Source organism: Bos mutus, chromosome 4, assembly GCF_027580195.1.
Source record: "Bos mutus isolate GX-2022 chromosome 4, NWIPB_WYAK_1.1, whole genome shotgun sequence".
NCBI classification, from domain to species: domain Eukaryota; kingdom Metazoa; phylum Chordata; class Mammalia; order Artiodactyla; family Bovidae; genus Bos; species Bos mutus.
In genome coordinates, this window is record NC_091620.1 from 67979873 (window position 1) to 67998575 (window position 18703).

Genomic DNA, 18703 nt, shown 5'->3' on the forward strand with positions numbered 1-18703 from the left:
TTACTGTGCAGAAAGGACTCACTGCCAAATGCTGCCTCTTAACAGCACACCCATTTATTTACTTCAGTAAATATTTAGTGAATGCAAATGTGTAAGACATTGTGTGGCTACTTGGGGTTTTGGTGGTGATGATGAGGAAATAAAATAATTAGGATTTTAGTTCAGTTCTGATTCACAGGAAACTCATAATACAAGGAAGAGATAAATATGTAAAGAGGTATTTCCATTACTTCAAGATAACTGCTCCATTTGCTGAAGACTTTCTATAGCCAATGGTAGGGTTTTGTGAAAATAGCACCATAAAGCTCAAGACAATAGAGTGAGGTTATTTAGGGCTTGGACAGATCAGGGTTCAAATCCTAGCTTTACCATGTATGACTGTGTGACCTTGGGTAAATTAAGTAAGATAAATTACTTAATCTCATTAAGCTTCAGTTTCCTCCCATGCAAAATTGGGATAAAAACAGTTCCTTCCTCAGGGGCTGTGGTGAGGATGGAATGAGATTATGCTTGGAGGCGCCTGGCATAATAAGTGCTCAATAAATGTTAACCGTTCATTCACTTGGGCCCAGATGGTAAAGAAATTCCCTGCAATGCAGGAGACTTGGGTTCAATCCCTGGATGGGGAAGATCCCCTGGAGAAGGGAATGCCTACCCACTCCAGTATTCTTGCCTGGAGAATCCCATGGACAGAGGAGCCTGGCAGGCTACAGTTGATGGGGGTCACAAAGAGTAAGACACAGCTGAGTGACTAACACTTCACTTCATTCATTCACTTAACGAGTGTTTAACAAAAGTGCCTACTATGTGCTAGGCCTAGTTCTGGGAGCTTGAGCTGTGTCAATGAACAAAACAAAGATCCTGCCTGCTTTGAGGAGTTTATGTTCTAGGGAGAGTGCATGAAGCATATTATCATAATGATATTTATTAATATTAATAGTAGCAAACAGGATCAGAAAAGGAGCTGTTAATGGTTTTGTAGAGGAGGTGGCATTAGATATAAGACATGAAGGATGAATAGAAGATTGAAGGGAGAATGGGGTGACAGGCCTTTCTGGCAAGAGAGAACCTCCCAGTAGAAACTTGGAGGTCAAGTACACAAGAGACTGTGTAGATTCAACGTGACCGAGGCAGAGGTTGCATGTTAGGCAACAAACACGGAAAGGGAGGTTGGAGCCAAAGAGTCTTCCTGCTTTGCTACAATTAGGACTTTATTGCATGGTGGGCGGTGAGCCAGTCCAGATTTTTATTCAGAGAAAAATATGTCAAAATGATAAATCTGAAAGAGTGGCTTGGGGCAGGGTGGTGTCTTGAGTCCTTTGGATCAGTCCAGGCAAGAGATAATGAGTGGGGGCAGAAGACAAATGCATGAGGTGTTAAAGGGGAAGGATCACTGGGTCTTGGTGACTCACTGGATTAAAGGACGAGTTGTAGGGGGTAATAATGTGTCAAGTAGGAAAAGACTGAAAACTGTTCATTCGGTTCAACAATAAGGGAGGCAACTAGTGTGCTTTAATGAGAGCTGCCTCTGGGGCAATATGCGAGGGCGCAGTGGGGAGGAAAGGCCGGGTGGGGACCGAGAAGCTTGATGATGAAGTGAAAGGAGCGGTGTGCCTGGAGTTCCCTGGTGGACCAGAGGCTAAGACTCTGTGCTCCCAGTGCAGGGGGCCTGGGAACCAGATCTCACATGCTGCAGCCAAGAGCTTGTGTGCCACAATAGAGATCCCACACGGCACAACTAGACCCAGTGCAGCCAAAGAGTACATTCAGAAAGAGAAAATAGTAATAAAAAAAGAAGTGATGAGGCTGAAGACGGGACTTCAGGGCGACTTCAGCCCGGCAGGTTGATTGGCAGTTTGTTGTGCAGCAGCACGCATCTGATGCACCGTGCGTGGGTGCTCGTTATATAAAGCGCAAATGGGGAAACTATGCTATTAGAGGTCAGGGTAGTCACGTCTTTTGGTGGGTTGTGGTGAAAAGAGGCGCAAAGGAGACTTCCAGAATACTGTTCTCTTCAAGTTCCTGATCTGGGCACATATTATTAATACCCAGAGGTGCTTCTTTGAGAATTCACTGAGCTGTACATGTGGGATACATGCACTTTGCGGTATGAGAAAAGAGAAAGGGGAAGAGGAAGAGGAGGCAGAGGAAGCAGCAGCTGAGCCACATGTGCAAAGACGTGGAAATGTGTGAGGAGCAGAAGGGTGTTCACTTCGGTGAGAAGGTAGCGCTCAAACGGCAGTGGCCGGAGATGAGCCAGTCAGGTGGGCAGAAGCTGCCTGGGAAAGACCTTGTGTCTCAGGCTCAGGGGTTTGCATGTTAGCCAAGGGCAGTGGGTGCTCCCTAAAAGGGTGACGTGATCTGATTTGCATTTCAGAAGAATCACCAGGGGTGACTGGATTGCAGGGGGCCAGGGTGAAGGCCAGGAGACAAGTTAGAAACCAGTGAAACTCTGGGCAGGACATGATGTGGCTTGGACGGAGACAATGGTGTGCGAATGGGAGAGGCTAACAGACTCGAGAGATGCTGAGGAGGAGCATCTCAGGATGTGCGGGCTGACTGGACCAACAGGTGAGAGGGTTTCTCAGAGGTGGGGAACACCTGGGATGGGCAGGCTTTGAGGAGAGATAACGGGCTTAGTTTGCAGCATGTCGAGTTGGCTGTGAATGTGGCCCATCCAGGTAGGAATGGTCACTAAAAATCCTCTGGGACTCAGGAGAGAGGTCAGGATGGAGACACGGATTAGGACATCTTTTGCTGAATGGCAACTGAAGCCCGGGGTGTGAACGAGACCCCTAGTAGGTGTGAAAAGTGTTCTCACCTGCCGTCCACAGGAGACTCAGAATTTTTACCTTTTTTGTGTTTTGTTCATAAGCCCTGCACACTGATAAACATTCCTCACTTCTGCTGATATGCTGTTATCAGAATATAAATCCATTAAAATGCAGTTCGAATTCTTTACCCACTTTGGGGTTGTGGGGCACAGGGGCCAGGACAGAGAGACAAAATGTCTCCTTCCTGAATCAGACTGTGGCCTTTTACTGACATCACACGCGGTGGTCGTCCCCTGGTGGCTTGCGAGCATAAGGGGGTCTACGCTGGTGGTCTAGCTCAGCCTTGAGTAATGGCCCTGGTGGGCTTTGTTCCCCAAATGCAGCAACTGGACTAGACTCCATCTGGACAGACGGCTACTCAGTGAAGGAATCTCCACATCGTCCAAACTCTGAGAGGAGCAGACAGAGCGATGGCCACCGGCAAGAGCTAAACTCAGAAGTGGTTTCAGAAAAAGAGACAGAGACTCTGGCACTGAGTTGTCTCAGCAGTTCAGTGTTTAGCTACAGAATGCTGGAAAACACTGAGACTCTGAACAGAAGGTTGAGAGTTGCTGATGTGAGAGTGCTGTGAGGTTGCAGCCTGGAGCGGCCACAGACCTTCTAGGGGATGAGCAGCACCAGGACAGGCTGGCTGAGAGGAAGGCGGAGCCGCCTAGCAACAGACTGCCAACCGCTCTGCTTTGGGCTTTGGATCTCATTAGATCTGAAGACTGTAGGGAGGAAGGGAAGTTCTGACACTTGCTGTAATTTGGGCAGAAGATATGATTGGAGGACATCACTGACTCAATGGACAAGCTGCTGCTGCTGCTGCTAAGTTGCTTCAGTCGTGTCCGACTCTGTGCGACCCCATAGACAGCCCACCAGGCTCCCCGTCCCTGGGATTCTCCAGGCAAGAACACTGGAGTGGGTTGCCATTTCCTTCTCCAATGCATGAAAGTGAAAAGTGAAAGTGAAGTTGCTCAGTCGTGACTCTTAGCGACCCCATGGACTGCAGCCTACCAGGCTCCTCCAGCCATGGGATTTTCCCGGCAAGAGTACTGGAGTGGGGTGCCATCGCCTTCTCCGCTCAATGGACGTAAGTTTGAGCAAACTTCAGGCAATAGTGGAGGACAGGGAAACCTGGAGTGCTGCAGTCCATGGGGTTGCAAAGTCACACGTGACTTAGTGACTAAATAACAACAGAGCTATGTCATCAAAACCCTGAAGAGAGCATTTGCCAGAGTGCAGAGCTATATAAAACTTGTTGGTATTGTTTTCCTGTATCAAAATTAGAATAAGGACTTAGTATGATTGACAGCAGTAGGCCTCTATTGTCTTCGGGACCTCCCATTACTCTTTCAAGACAGAAAACATCACCATCACCATCATCCTTAGAAAGAATCAAGACTATGCATTTGTGCATGTGTGTGTGGGAGAGTGAGCTCATGTGTATGAAAAGGAGTCACTGAGTTATATGATCTGACTCCTTGTTTAGTTCTGAATATTTGGGACATATATTTTAGACTTTTATTCTAAATTATATACCAACTTATTAAATAATGAGTCACTCATTACATGATCTGATGACCCCTGCCTGGGCCACAAATAAAACCAGCTACGCTACCAGATTTAAGCCCAAAAGGGCCGGTTTTTACATTTTCAAAGCCAGATAGAGCTGAAGTTCATCCATCCTTTCTTTTCTCCTCTCTTTTACCCCTTTTCTTCTTTCTTTTTTTCCCCCTCTACATTTTTTCTTATCCTCTTTCTCTTCTTTTTGTTCATAACTGGGGCCAATATTTAACTTTTACAGGCCAGGCCCTGTGATAAGCCTTTGCCTGCATTATCTCATTTAATACTCATAAGTACTTACAAAGTAGGTACTATTATCATCACTGTTTTGGAAATGAGGAAAGAGAAGGTCAGGGAGGTTAAGTGATCACACGGCAAGCAGGTGGCGGGGTCAGAATTTGGAGAAGGCGTATCCGAGCCCAGAGATGGAGGTCTGGACCTTGTGATTGGGCCTCATGTCCCACCAGAAAATAGGAAATAGGCCCCAGAAAGCTGGCTCATGTGTAACAGTATGTGATCAGTGCTTCTACCTATTTCCTGCTCTCTCCCTTCATTATTTTATCAACTGATGAACTTGCAAAGGTCCTGACATATAGCTCTTTTGGAGGGGAACTTTTTCTCCAGCACATGATATGTCATTGACAATTAAGACATATAGTTATGTAAGAAAGTAAAGAAGGCTGGTTAGCATGGTACTTATAGCTTATGCTGCATTCTTCCTTTATAATATTCCTGTTGAATTCCTGTCACCTTTTTGAGGAAATAGACGGACTGATTACTTTGTAATAGCAGGGTATACATCTCTAAAACATGTGTGCCCTCAAGGGGGTTCTAATGTATGTCACTGATGTGACTGAGACTCTGGGAGGAGCGTCTCTACGCTGAATTCTCTGGTTTAGAAAAGCCTGTATCATCAACTGGGCTTCCCCAGTGGGTCAACGGTAAAGAATCCACCTGCAATACAGGAGACGCAGGAGACACGGGTTCGATCTCTGGGTCCAGAAGATCCCCTGGAGGAGGGCATGACAACCCACTCCAGTATTCTTGCCTGGAGAGTCCCACAGACAAAGGAGTCTGGTGGGCTGCACTCCAAGAGTCAGACAGGACTGAAGTGGCTGAGCACGAGACAGCATCAACTTGCATCTCACTAAAATGAAATGGCATCACTTGATCACTGACCTAACTCTTCTCAGACTTCATTCTGAGATTCTCTGTGCCATTTCCAAATGCCAAATTGGTCACATATTTGCATCATACAAAGTCTACAACAGCCTGTGTGGCTGGCTCTAAAAATCCTTCAAAGGAGAAATTTTAAAAATGTTTTTGAGTAATGGCCCTAATATCAGCCTCCCAAACTGATATGCTAAAAGGATAAACATATATTTAGATGCTTCAGATTTGATATGCTTATTTAAAATATTATTTACATTGCTTTATAGTGTTATTTCTTACTACACTTTGATTTACTCAGTTCACTGAACAGAAGTGCCAAGTTGGAAACTCTTTTCCCTGACTTCCCTTTGCTTTAGGTTTGTGAAATATGCCCAGATGTATGGCCTGCTGGGTACAGATCTCAGTGCCCAGAGTGGTGCAGAACGCAGGCCCAGCAGACCCATCGTCTTCACACTACGCCGTAGTCAGACCATCTGCCTGGAGTCAGTGCCCGGGAGATCCAGGCTGTCTACAACCATGGGAGGGTGCAGGTTCCAGCCAGATCCACCTCTCTCCTCCCACAGGTGTTGTCCTCATCCTGACCCACACAAGAGCTCACAAACCCATGAGGGAAAAGGATAAAGAATTGGAGCTTCTAAATTGTGTAAGTTTGGGACCACATAACACACCTTCGGTGGAGCAAGGCTGAAGGAACATTACAGAATCAAGCATGCCATCCCCAGAGCTATAAAATTAATAATGGAGTCAGGGTTCCCAGCGCAGAAACACTTCTGTCTCCACTGACATGCATCTTCCTGACAGCAGAGGAGGATGGGGGGCTTGTGCTAATAGTTCCCAGACCCACACCTCAGGGACCTGGAGGAAGGGCGCTTTCTCTATCTCTCTCTGGATGGGTCTGTATCTCTGGAAATTCCTGCCCTCCAGGCTGACAGAAGCCCATATGTTGACCATTAGGGCATAAAGCAAGATTCGCTTAAGCCCGTCATCCAATAGGCTGTTTCTCCTCTGGCTGACTTACATGTTGTCATTCACAACACAGATTTATCGAGGGAAGAAAAGAATGTTAAAGAGCACATGTTAGAGGCCGCACATTCATCTGCTTGGAAGGCTTCCCCCTTCCTTGCATCAAGGATCGTAAAGCTACAGCCGGGACAATGTCTCTCCACTTATCTCAAGGCATTTTATTCAGCATTCTCATAATCACTAGGAAAGGTTTGACTGGCACAGGAAAGAGCGTCCCATTAAATTAGCGAATCCTATCCTAGAATTAAAGTTGTTGAGTCAGACTCTTCAAGGTTTTATCTGGCGCTAACTAGCCTAAGCCAAGTTTATTTCCCAACACCCTCCACCCACACCCTCATCAAGCTGACTCCTCACTGTCCTACTGAAGTGACTTTCTGATGTCACAGCCATGTAGACTATTAGAGAGTTACCCTCACCTGCCGCGCGGGACTTTCCCCTCACTCCTTTAGACTGAAAGTCTTCCCACCCCTCAAGACTCAGGGCCTACTTCAGCACCTTACATCAAGCACTCTCTGTCCGCTCCAAGCCCACCTGGACCATCTTCCCAAGTCCTGTAATGTTAGCACATCAGGCTGTAGGGCTCATACACTGTTTTGAAATGTTTGGTGATTTCTCATACATCTTGTTCCCTAAGGACTGCAGTAGGTCTCATATTACTCAGATGGTAAACACATACTTCCTGATTTATTAAGTACTAAAATCAATTTCTTACAAATTAATATCAACCTTCCCTTGCCAAACAGGGGCATACTTCTCCAGGAAGGGCTCACCCAGGGGCACTGTGGTGAGGACAGAGGAGCTGAGAGCCTGGTTTTTATTTGAAATATCTCACTTGATATATAAAGAGAACATATACAAAGAAATTAAACATATGTAATGTAATTTAAATTACATTAATGTAATCTATGTAAATTAAACATATACATAGAAATTAAAAATGACAGGAGAGTCTGTGGCATCAGATTCAGGTTCTGCTATTGCAAACTTAGAGTAAGATTAATTAATAAACTATTCATTCGTAGATTGAGTCATAGGAACCTTAGGAATTTCTAAGTGAGATACATATCTTAAGAGATCCAGAGAAGTGAATTTGTCCAATACTACCCAATTAGTAATCAGTAGAAATAATCATAGGCAGCATCCATCTCCTAATCTATAATGCAGGGCTCTTTATTATATGAAATTTGCAAATTCATAGGCATATGAAATTTGCAAATTTTAAGAAGAGATTTACCACAGCAGCACAAAATAAGTTTCATGGGGAAAGCTTAAAAGAAGTATGCAGATACATTATTTTAAAGCACTTTAACATTCTTTTATTTGTAACACATTAATATAGTAATTAGAAATAATCACACATTAATACAGTAATTAGAAACATTTTTTTTCTATTTCCAAAAAAGTAAAGAATATCTACTTGATAAATTCTTTGTTGTTAGTAGTTATGTCAAAGACTTAGAAATAAGAAAATTATATTTTCTTTTTTTTGAAATAAAAAAAATCTTTTTAAAAAAACTTCACAAATTCAATCTAATTGTCAGTGTCAAATCAGGGTACTTTTTAGTGTATCCTAAAACGTAATTCTAGCAAGCTTGTATTCTAAAAGGAAATGCAGATTTACAGGTCATGTCTATACTATAAAATAGCATTGGCTGTAAAAGGTATTTTGGTATGTTAATAATGAAATCTGATGAACTAGCCTGTAATCCCACTGATAACAGTAAATGAAAAAGGCCCCCCAAAGAGTAAAAGAACTGAGTATTTGGTGGCAGCTAAAAGTAACATACAGAGTCTGCTGCTGCCTTTATTTAAGACCTTTTATCTCATCCAAGGAAATGGGTAGCCAGAAGCATCTTAGGCTCTGTAAATGCCCCACTAATGCACTTGAATATGAGGAAAAATTCCATTTAACACTTATGCTTAAATGGGAATTTTCATAGGCTGTGTGTTATAAAATAATCAGTGATGAATGAAGACATGCTGAAAAAAAACGAATTATCTTTAAGCTAGACACTGCACCAACATAAGTATCCAGCTAATATGATGAACATATTTTATGTTGTTTATAACTTGCCATTCAGTTTAGTTCAACACATGTTTATGTACTAGGTGCCAGGGATTCAGTGGTGAATAGACAGATATATTAATAGTTCCTGCCATCATGGAGTCAGAATCCAGTGGGACAGACAGGTAGTGAACAAATATTTAAACAAATAAAAACTTCTGGCACATTCTAGGAATGAAAAAAGAAGGCTTTCTGTGATAGATCCTCTGAACATTTTAAGAGGACATGGTGATGGACCAGATGTGGAAGTGAGAAAGCAGTGTGACAAAGGATGTGTGGGTTTATGGCTTGACCGATGGCATGGACAGTCATGCCATTTTCTGAGAAGGGGAAACCTGGGGAAAACATGTTTGGGGAATGGGACAAATCTAGAGCTCAATTTCTAACAGAAGTAGGTTGATAAAAACATGAGCATGCTGGAGCTGTTAAGCAGGGGGTTGAATACAGAACGAAGAGAGAGGAGAGGACACAGATGAGGCCTGAGATAGCAGTTAGAACCGTATCAGTGGAGGAGCGCACCCAGAGAGAAAATGCAGAGGAACCAGTGAGAAGAGACTAGATCGGGCCCTGAAGATCTTCAAGGTTTAGAAGTAGACAAGGAGACACTAACAACTGAAATTGAGAAAGACCAATTTCAGGTCAGGAGGAAAATCAGGAGACTGTGGTGTTACAGAGGTCAAGGAAATAGTGTTATAAGAAGGAGGGATAGGCTATCTGCATTATATGCCACCAGGAATTTGAGGGTCCAGCAAATAATATTGATATACATTATATAAGATAATCAATCAACAATTACTGTGAAAATGGTGACTTAAAAACCTCACCAATATATTTTCGTATCATTCTCGCCTATTCTAGCTGTCTTAGCACTTTTTTAGATATCATGAAATTTCTACAATAAAGCTTAACATAGAAAGGGATAAAAAACTTATTAATTTTCAAAGTGACAAATGTAAGGTAAAACCTCATAATAGAGCAGTGGAGTGAGAACTGAAACCTAAGAAAATCACATTTTGGCCCAGGTAGGGTTTCCTAGCACCTAGCCTGTGTCCCCTGCCCGCCACCCACCTGGGTCATCCACAAGGACGGAGAGGCCTATGAAGCCATGAGGGCAAAGACCAATTCTGACTACCTCATTTTTGCATTCCTGTGGCTTATCGTAGTTTCTGGCATATAGAAGGGGCTTAATAAATATTTGTTCCATGAAGAGATGAGGAACCTCAGATATCCTGGTGGGAATTGTACATTTTGGATCAAAATAAGGTCCACCCACTGCTATTGGCTGACATGGCGTTCTCTTGTTGTTGTTGTTTTTTTTATCAGGTCATAACCACAGAGTTCAGAGGTTCTGCAAGCTAGTCACACCACGGTGTAGGTCTAGAACACCAGACTGGGTAAGCCTTGGATGGGGTTGTGTTCCCATAGGTATTGAGCTGTTTGCTAATATGATTTATGTGGGAAGAACCATGATACCCAAGAACTCACATCGTTCACAGCCTGCAGCTGTCAGGCAGGTAAAGCTGTTCTCTGATTTCTGAGGAAGTTCACTTTATGCATTTCACTTTGCAGAAAGTCCTACATCAGTACCGATTTTTGCTAACCAGAAGAAATCCCAAGAGAATTTTTGCTTTACCGAAAAAGGCGAACAGTGAAAGTAGCACCAAGCCTTTGTTTTTGGAGCAAGCGGGTACAGAGGCAGCACCCACCTGGAGCAGCAAGAGTGGCCCTGCTCAGCTCCTTCCCTGGAACCTGCACTCAGCATCTCCGTATCAAGGCGCCATCACGCGGAACTGAGTTTGGGAGTGTCCATGCTTTATCTCCATGGGCTCTGTGCATCTGTTAGCAAGATGTGTTCTAAGGCAATCACTTCTTCGCTTTTGGCCGTTTCGGCTTATGAAAGTCTTTATAGGAAGGTTCTACTTCTAGACAGCAAGGCAAACCTGTCTCAGGCTTTCAGTAACAAGTTAAACAACTGGTGAACTCCACTTGCTTTCTGAACTTGACAGGAGGATTGCTTGTTTTCTACAGTGGGAGAGGAGACCTCGTGGTGACCTCTGGCCCAGGTCAGGGTTTTTACAGAATAAGCAGTGCAAGTGGTCTGTGATTAGGTGCAGGCCTTCTCTGGAGAGACAGCGGCATTCTTTAGCCAGAGATGCACCTATCTCTAACTTAAGGGCTTCTTTGATTTACAGATGCCAGGGGCAATAACCAGAGGAGATAACCACACAACCACCCATCCCCGAAAGCCCAGTTCCTAGATCTGGCCTCCAGTTCAGTCTGCAAAATGTCACATGCACAGCATCACACAGCTGTACCTGCTCTCCGAATCTCTAGGAAGTATTTATAGTTGAGCATCGGAGCACTCAGCTTCTTCAGTGGAAGACTGGGGGGTAAAAAATGTCTTTTGTCATTATTGTTGCCATAAGAAAATCCTCCTTTACAGGTTTTCGAGCTTATCATTTCTTAGGAGCAATTGAAGACATTAACACCCTCCAAATCTGAAAGGGCTTGTAGTTGAATGGGGCTTCTAGGCAGTCTAAGCTGAATGCGGTTGAAGTTTCCCCACCTCCCAGCTCCCTGCTCTGCGGGCACCTCATTCTGTTATGCTCTATGTCCTCATGCTGCCTTTTTATTACACAGCCCCCCGTCGCTACTCTCAAGTTTCAGGAAGTAAGGTAAGAAAAGTATAGAATTTTGTTTTGATTTTATTTATTTTGTTTTGTTTACCACTTACAGGCCACAAAATCTTGGACAAGTTAACTTTTCAGAGGCTCAGTTTCCTTCTCTATAAATAGAGGTAACTGCTGTGAAGATTTAGAGAAAATGCACACAAGGCTTGCAGTCCAAGGCCTGACTCTCAGTAGGAGTTCACCCAAAGTTCCCATAACCTTTCCAACCTGAGGTTTGGGTCTGTCTTCAGACAGAATACCCTAGGGTCTTGACTCACCCTTCTGTAATTCTCACCAAAATCCACTAGTCCTGATATCATTGTTTCAGGCCTTCACTAAAGGGCTGTCTTGATGATCTCCGTCAAGCTGATTCCAAGGGAAGCTTTGATGGATGAAATCATTTCAGAGTGCTCTTCCCAGTAAAAGAGGGTCCCAAAAACTGCCTTAATGTGAAAGAACATCCTCTTATACTGTGTAAGTCAGGGCAGGGATGTTTTTGAGTGACATTTTTTTAGAGCTTTTCAAATAGAAAAACTTCTTTTCCTTTGTAAGAGATCAGATATTTAACAACAACAAAAAATCTCTCAGTAAGATTTCTTTGTACCTGATACTTATAGAAAATCAGGGAATTGTGGATTCCCTGAAAAGTGAAGTGACAGTGTTAGTTGCTCGGTTGTGTCTAATTCTTTGCAACTTTATGGACTGTAGCCAGCCAGGCTTCTCTGTCCATGGAATCCAGGCCAGAATACTAGAGCGGGTAACCATACCCTTCTCCAAGGGATCTTTCCGACTCATTTATCAAACATGGGTCTCCCTCATTGCAGGCAGATTCTTTGCCATCTTAGCTACCAGGGAAACCTTATGGATTTTTCAGACTTTGATGTGCTTGAGTGTGAAAAGCATACAGAATCTCATGAAAAAAACCCCGAGATTCTGATCCAACAGGTCTCTGAAGAAGCCCTCACTTTGGAAAATAGTGGACTAGACCTACAGACTTTATCCACTTCACAAATTGAAATGACAAAACAAGCCAGCTCACATCAGTCAGATTATGAGTGGATTTGAACAGGAAGAAGCCGCTAACTAGCAAGAGTAAAGTCTGCCAATTCCAAATACCTATGACTTGACAATATTCAGTCTTCTCACCACCATTGCTTTTCTAAGTGCTGACGAAGGGAAGTTGTCCAATCAGTTGAATATTAAATGTACATGATATTTTTTTTTAAAAAGGCAAGATAAAATGACCACAGTACAGCAGAGTGGGTAGTTTGTGATGAAATCAAGGGAAAAGTTAGTGTCAATTTTAAGAGTGAATATATATATATATATATACACACACACACACACATACACACACACAAATGCATATATATATATATACACACACACACACACACACAAATGTATTTGATTTAAATTTTACTGAAAACTTCTGACTTACTTTGGAGCCTGGATAACTCTGATGGTAACCCATTTCTAAGGACAGGGAAGCTGGTTTGTGCAGTCCATGGTGTCTCAGAGTCAGACACGACTTAGCAACTGAACAACATCAACTCATTTCGAACATGTTCCATTTACCATAAAGCAGGTCTGATGTCGTGCAATCATGTGGAGAGACTCTCTCAGTGGTGTCCTGACTCGTTAACTGTGAGTGCTTCTTAAAATGTACAGCAGAGAATGTTAGCACTGACCCAGATGAAGGCGGGGAGCCCAGAGAAGGAATGCCACTGAGTTAGATTCAGGAATCTCCCCTTCTCACAGTTCTCAGACTCTGTCATATCTCACTGCCTGCACAATCAAAAGTTGGGAGCCACTCCAGGAAGATTCAGAACTACACACTTTGACCGACTTTTCAGAGTACATACCACAGAAGTCTCTAGAAGAAAGTAGCCTGGAGAAAGTCTCATCTCTATACAGACCAGGGCAAGGCCCTCAGCAGCTGTTTGGGTTAAAGGAGGCTGTCTCAGAGAAAATCTGCATCTCATATATGTGTTATTTGTAAGTGTTATTTGTCCAGATATGAACAATGAAAAAATACTGTCAGCAATCCAAAATTTCTCCACATAATATCAAACACCCTAAATCATATTTTCACTAAAACAGTCATCTGACGGTCAACAGAACTAAAAAGAAATATTGCAAGTTTTCATAGATGACTTTGGCATTTTTCTAGGCTTAGCTAAAATGAAAAGGCCTTAAGTATAGTTCAATTTATGAATAATCTAGGAATCTTAGTGGAAATCTGATCTAAAACAATGGAACTGGCTACTTAAACAAATAACAAGGTGGCTCCTGGTAAATCAAGACCAACCCAGAACCAAATTCAAATCTTTTTAAGTCAGAGAAGCTAAAATAAGCCTAAAATAGAAGGGAAATAAATTAAGAGAGTGAATAAATTATATAACCTCCCTCAGAAAGTCTGGACCCGCAGCAGTAGACCTTGTGGCTGGTGCATTTGGAGGCAGAGTGAAATAGTTACAAGGATGGAAGGACTTGGATTCAAGTCCCTGCTCTGCCTCTTACCCATTAGCGTCCTTGGGAAAAATCCATAATCTGTCTGAGCCTCAGTTTCCCCTCCCATGAAGTGGGATAATAACATCCCACCTTACTCAATGAGAGAATATGGATCAAGCCCTAATATGTGGTGGGTACTGCAAATGTGTTTGCTATTTTAGGGTCAAGAAACAGAATCATGTTCTAATATATGGGAGTATAAAAAGCAAAGTATGCAAAAATAACTTAGTATCCTGAAGAGGCAGCAGGGATTCAATTCAGAATCTCCCCATTGTGAAGAGAAAGTAAGGTCTTTCTATCTATCTGTAGCAGTTAAATGGTCATCATGCATAACTGCTTCACTGTGCAAACTGCTTCAATTCAAAAAACCAGAAAAGATGTCCAGGGGAAGCAGGTCCTCTTATGTTTGACGTGAGGTTCATGCTTCACCCGTCTTTTCACATACATGCCCTGGGAGAAAGACAGGGGCAAGCTGTAATGTCTGGGCTAGGAGCACAGGCCATGGGGTCAGACAACTGGACATTGATCCCCTCCAAGACCAGCCAGATCTTGAGCTGGTTACTCACTTTCTCATCTGTACAATAGGGACAGTGATATCCAGGGTGCTTAACTGATCTCAAAAATATAAGAGGTGAATTTGGTTCCTGGTTGATGTTGATCAACTAGGAGCCACCCTATTCTTAATCATTTTTGTCTTTTTTCTTCAATAATCAGTTCCAGTGCACTGATGTCATAGGGTGGTTCTAAGGATTAAATAAGACCATGTGTGCAATGGTCTTAGAGCAGTACCTGGTACACAGGAGTCAGTACATTGTTCCTAAAGTGATCCTGATGTCATCAGCCCCATGCTTGTCTGAGCAGTCTGAAGTTAAGCAGCTAGTTAACAGCACAAAAGAACCCACACCTCTGGGACCCTCCTGTACCAAAACACAAGTTTCTTGGGGATTGGGTGGAAACTTTGGCTTGACAGGTAGGATGACTTGTTAGAGGTCGCAAAGCACGTGAGGAATGCAGCAGGGCACAGCATCTGGCCCTTTCGCTCAGCAGTTATTAATCCAGGGGCTGCATGTCCAAACGTGCTCCAGGGCTGCAAAGAACCAGCTCATCAAACCATGAAGGCAATTCAACCACTCGGGGACAAAGAAGAGGCTCTGGACTTTTTGTGACATCCCCTGATAATCCTGCTCAGACCTGTGATAGGAGCTGCTGACGTCTGCTCTGTTTTACTGTTTCCTTTGCAATTACTTTGGAATGAAAAACAAATTCAGAATTTGAATTTGAGGATGTTTTTCCTGGTAATGAATTCCCTTGCTTTCTACTAAGCCTGAGAAGTTGGCTTGAGATAAGTTGGCTGTGGGCTCCCCATCACCTCCTCTCCACTGAGACATAGTGCTCATTCTTACTCTGTATCAAAGTCTTTGCATGGATTTTGTGCTAAGCCCGGAGTTCACGGCTGACCAGGAGGGGCAAGAGGTGGAGAAAAGCACATGTGTAAAGCCCACAGGTGGCAACTGCTGTACTGAGGCTGACGGATCTGCCCTCTGAGTGAGTTCAGGACAGGGAAGGTGCCGTCAGCAAGGGAAGGGTGTGGCTTTAATAAACCAAGTGCCTCTTAGGCAGCCCTCATCCACTGCTCTCCGACAGCTGAGCCAGTGGGGATGAATTCCTGCTTTCAAGTAGTTGGCAACTTCAGAGCATTTTGGAAAGAGCAAGGGAGTGTGAAGTATGGAGGATTTCAGAACAGGCTAACTCTAAAGCCGTGGGACCCTCTTCCATAATCACAAAGGTGGGACTTAAAGGGGCAGATATACTGCAAAGCTGTCCTCCCCTGAGCGTCAAATCACAGGGAAGATGCTGGGCTTCTATACGTAGTGGACATGAACCCACCAGTTAGAGTTCTGCCCAGGCTGAGGACTTTTGCTAATCTGCACATTTTGACTTTTTGACACGTACATTCTTGTTGGGTTCCATTTCTCCAGAATCTGCACATTATCAGTGAATTTCTCCAGTTGCTTAGGAAAGCTTTCTGTGCACTTAAAATATGAATGCTGAAGAACCTGAGCTTTGAACCTGAAGACAGTAGGCTGCACTTAGAGGACTGGCAGGTGGAAAATACAGTACTGCACTTAAATTGAGGAGTGCTGATTCTCGGAAGAATTAGGTACTTTGAATAAAGTGTTTTGAACTTACCTGCATCTCGGTCCCTGATACAGTAGTCTGGAGAATTCTCAAAATACACGAGGTCATTTTTCGTTGGCTTTTTAAACCTCTTGTTAGCCACAGTGAAACCAGTGCCATCCTGGTTCATGACAACCTGGATGGCCCCATTGTACTTCCTCCAGAGATAATTGCCCGTTTTCCTGAAGTCAGCCATGGCCAGCCAGCAGGTCCTCAGGGTACAGGAACCGCTCACGCCATGACACTTGCACTCCTGTTTCAAGAACCTCTTTACAGCCTGTGGGAAAGGACAGGTGAGTTCAGTGGAGGCAGATTCAAATGTACACACACGCTGCCACTTTTCTTACCTCCAAGCAATCAGGAAGTGACCATAAACCATTATGGTAGAAAATATGAAAAAGAAAGCATATATATGTATAACTGCATCACTTTGCTGTGCAGTAGAAATTAACACATTGTAAATTAACTATGCTGCAATAAAATAATTTTTTTTTTTTAAAGGCAGGGGTGGGGGAAGGAAAAGAGAAGTAACTGAAGACCCAGGATCCTGGGACTCAGGACTGGGAGATGTTCCAGTCATTTGCTAGTCACTCTGGGCACACTACCCTGACTGTAGCAGGTGGCGAGGGCCAGCACCTGACTGTGAACCTGCTTCCCTATGGGCATAAAAAAAAGCCTCACTAATTTGAATTTACTGGGATGTGGAGCCAATTTGAAGAATGAGGGAATGAATTAGAGTATTTTCTAAATAAGTTTTACTATGTTGAAAATGTATCCTCTTACTCAAATGAATAATTGCTAAGCCCGTTTTCTTTCAATAAGCCGATAATACTGATTATTCCTATTTATGACGTGTTTCCCATGGTCCAGGCATTGTGCTGATGCTTCTGCACCCTGTCTCGATGACCTTGATCTTCACAAGCCTGTGTTACAGGATTCATTTGCAGATGATTGAGGAGCAAGACTTACAGAGTTGTAAAAGCACTTGTCCAAGTTTACACAGCTGGTAAGGACAGAGTCAGGGTACATTGGAAAGTCAGTCGGTGACCCTGAAGTTGACATTAAATTTGGGGGATTATCACTCAGCTCTGGCTGAGTTATTCTGAATAACTCAGTGAGAGCTGAGCTTGCTGTGTTCTTTTGGAGAGAGGAGATAGAGGCAAGTGGGATGAGTAGGGTCTCCCTCATCAGCTCCCCAGAGCACTGTGACACTCATTTCTGAGTGAGAGAGGCTATGGGAGAGACCAACCCTGGAGACCTCACCAAGTCTGAGCCTTTGGCCTCAGCTCAGGCTCAGGGCAGAGGATGAGAAACCTGCCTTCTGAGGGCCTCCGCCCTCTCCATTTGCATGTCTAAGCCAAGGGGTGGTGCGGATGGGAGGCAGAGGCAGCAGGGGAGTGAAACCCCTTGGTGACATTATCTGAGACAGTGCTAGGAACAAAATTCTTAGGGTAACACATTGATAGCCCTGTTTCTAGGAACTTGGAGCTGATGGTTGGAACTCTGCCCACTCTCTGAGGTTCTTCGTTGGGGTTGGTGGGGATATGGGGGTTGGCTCCAGCACAAAATGGGTAGAGCTCCCCACAGCACCCCAGCTCACCCTACACCCCACCTCACAGAAACCAGTGTTCCAGGCTGCCTGTCCCTCCCCAGGGCCTCACCCCAGGTAACTCTACCCAGGTTTTGCCTCTTGCACAGACTCAGTTTCCATCCAACGCTATGGTAGAACCAAGCATACAGAATGTTCATCATTCTAGAAGATCAGTCCCACAAAAGCAATCTAGCAGGAGCCGAGACAGCATGAGGGCTTCACGGTTATGCACCCCCTTCTTGGCTCAGGCCGTAGCACCACACCTTCCCCGCTTTGTCCCACATGATGACTGGGTCCTGTTACATTTGAAGTCTGCCCTGTTCAGCATAAGCCAGCTTTGGAGGGAAGGACATAGAAGGAAGGAGAAATGTCCTGAGTTTGGTCCTCTGGGTCACGGGGCTCTGGGCATTTTTAAAGGATGTTTCAGAATGGACTCCTTTTCTGGAACTACACTTCCCTTGTGCCCCCCACCTCTGCCCCCTATCTTTATATGGCAGGTGTTTGGTATGAGACTTATTAGGTGACCCGGACAGCAGGCCTCTGCCAGAGAAACACCGTTAGGAGGGCCATCTTGACTCCACCCCCTCTGCCCCACTTGGGTCACCTGTCCAGGAGCTTTCTGTCCAAAGATCTTGATGGAGTCACACAGAGCTCACTCCATGCCAAGCGTTTGGGAACTGACTATGAACGCTTATTCGTCAAAGCTTATTCCTTTAAAAGCTGACTTATTTACTCACAAGTAATACTTGTCTTTGAAAATAATGGGATATATTACTCTCCTTTATAATATTAATACTAAGTTTCCAGGTTACAAAGTTAGAACTTGGTATTTGTATATGATTAACTGAAGGGTTTGCATATTAATTTAAAATACACTTTATGAGTTCTTATAAGCACATGCAGGAGTGGGACACCCTGTTGATGATCACCGTGGTTCACTGTTGAGTGGCTGCACCCACTTCTGTCTTCCTTCTAACTTCTGTTCAGGTGTGGGTAGCCACGTGCTTCAGAACTGGCCTGGACTCTTTCTGACCCACAACAACCGAAATCTTTAATACTAATTGCACTGTTGTGCCACTGATTTTTTTTTTTTTTTTTTTTTGCATAG

At 43.9% G+C, this 18703-nt stretch overlaps 1 protein-coding gene and 1 long non-coding RNA gene across 2 annotated transcripts in view; one reads left to right on the forward strand and one right to left on the reverse strand.

The window, feature by feature from the left end:
• The window catches only part of WNT2 (Wnt family member 2), a 44042-nt gene that overhangs the window by 2622 nt on the left and 22717 nt on the right, over nt 1-18703 (reverse strand). The window contains exon 4 of the mRNA XM_005899142.3: nt 16017-16281. Within this exon, the coding sequence (XP_005899204.1) occupies nt 16017-16281 (265 nt within the window). The remainder of the gene's footprint in view (nt 1-16016; nt 16282-18703) is intronic.
• Nucleotides 5922-16012, forward strand: LOC138987628 (uncharacterized). The gene is made up of 3 exons (XR_011464014.1): nt 5922-6198; nt 9967-10037; nt 10213-16012. It is a non-coding gene; the product is annotated as an uncharacterized lncRNA (long non-coding RNA).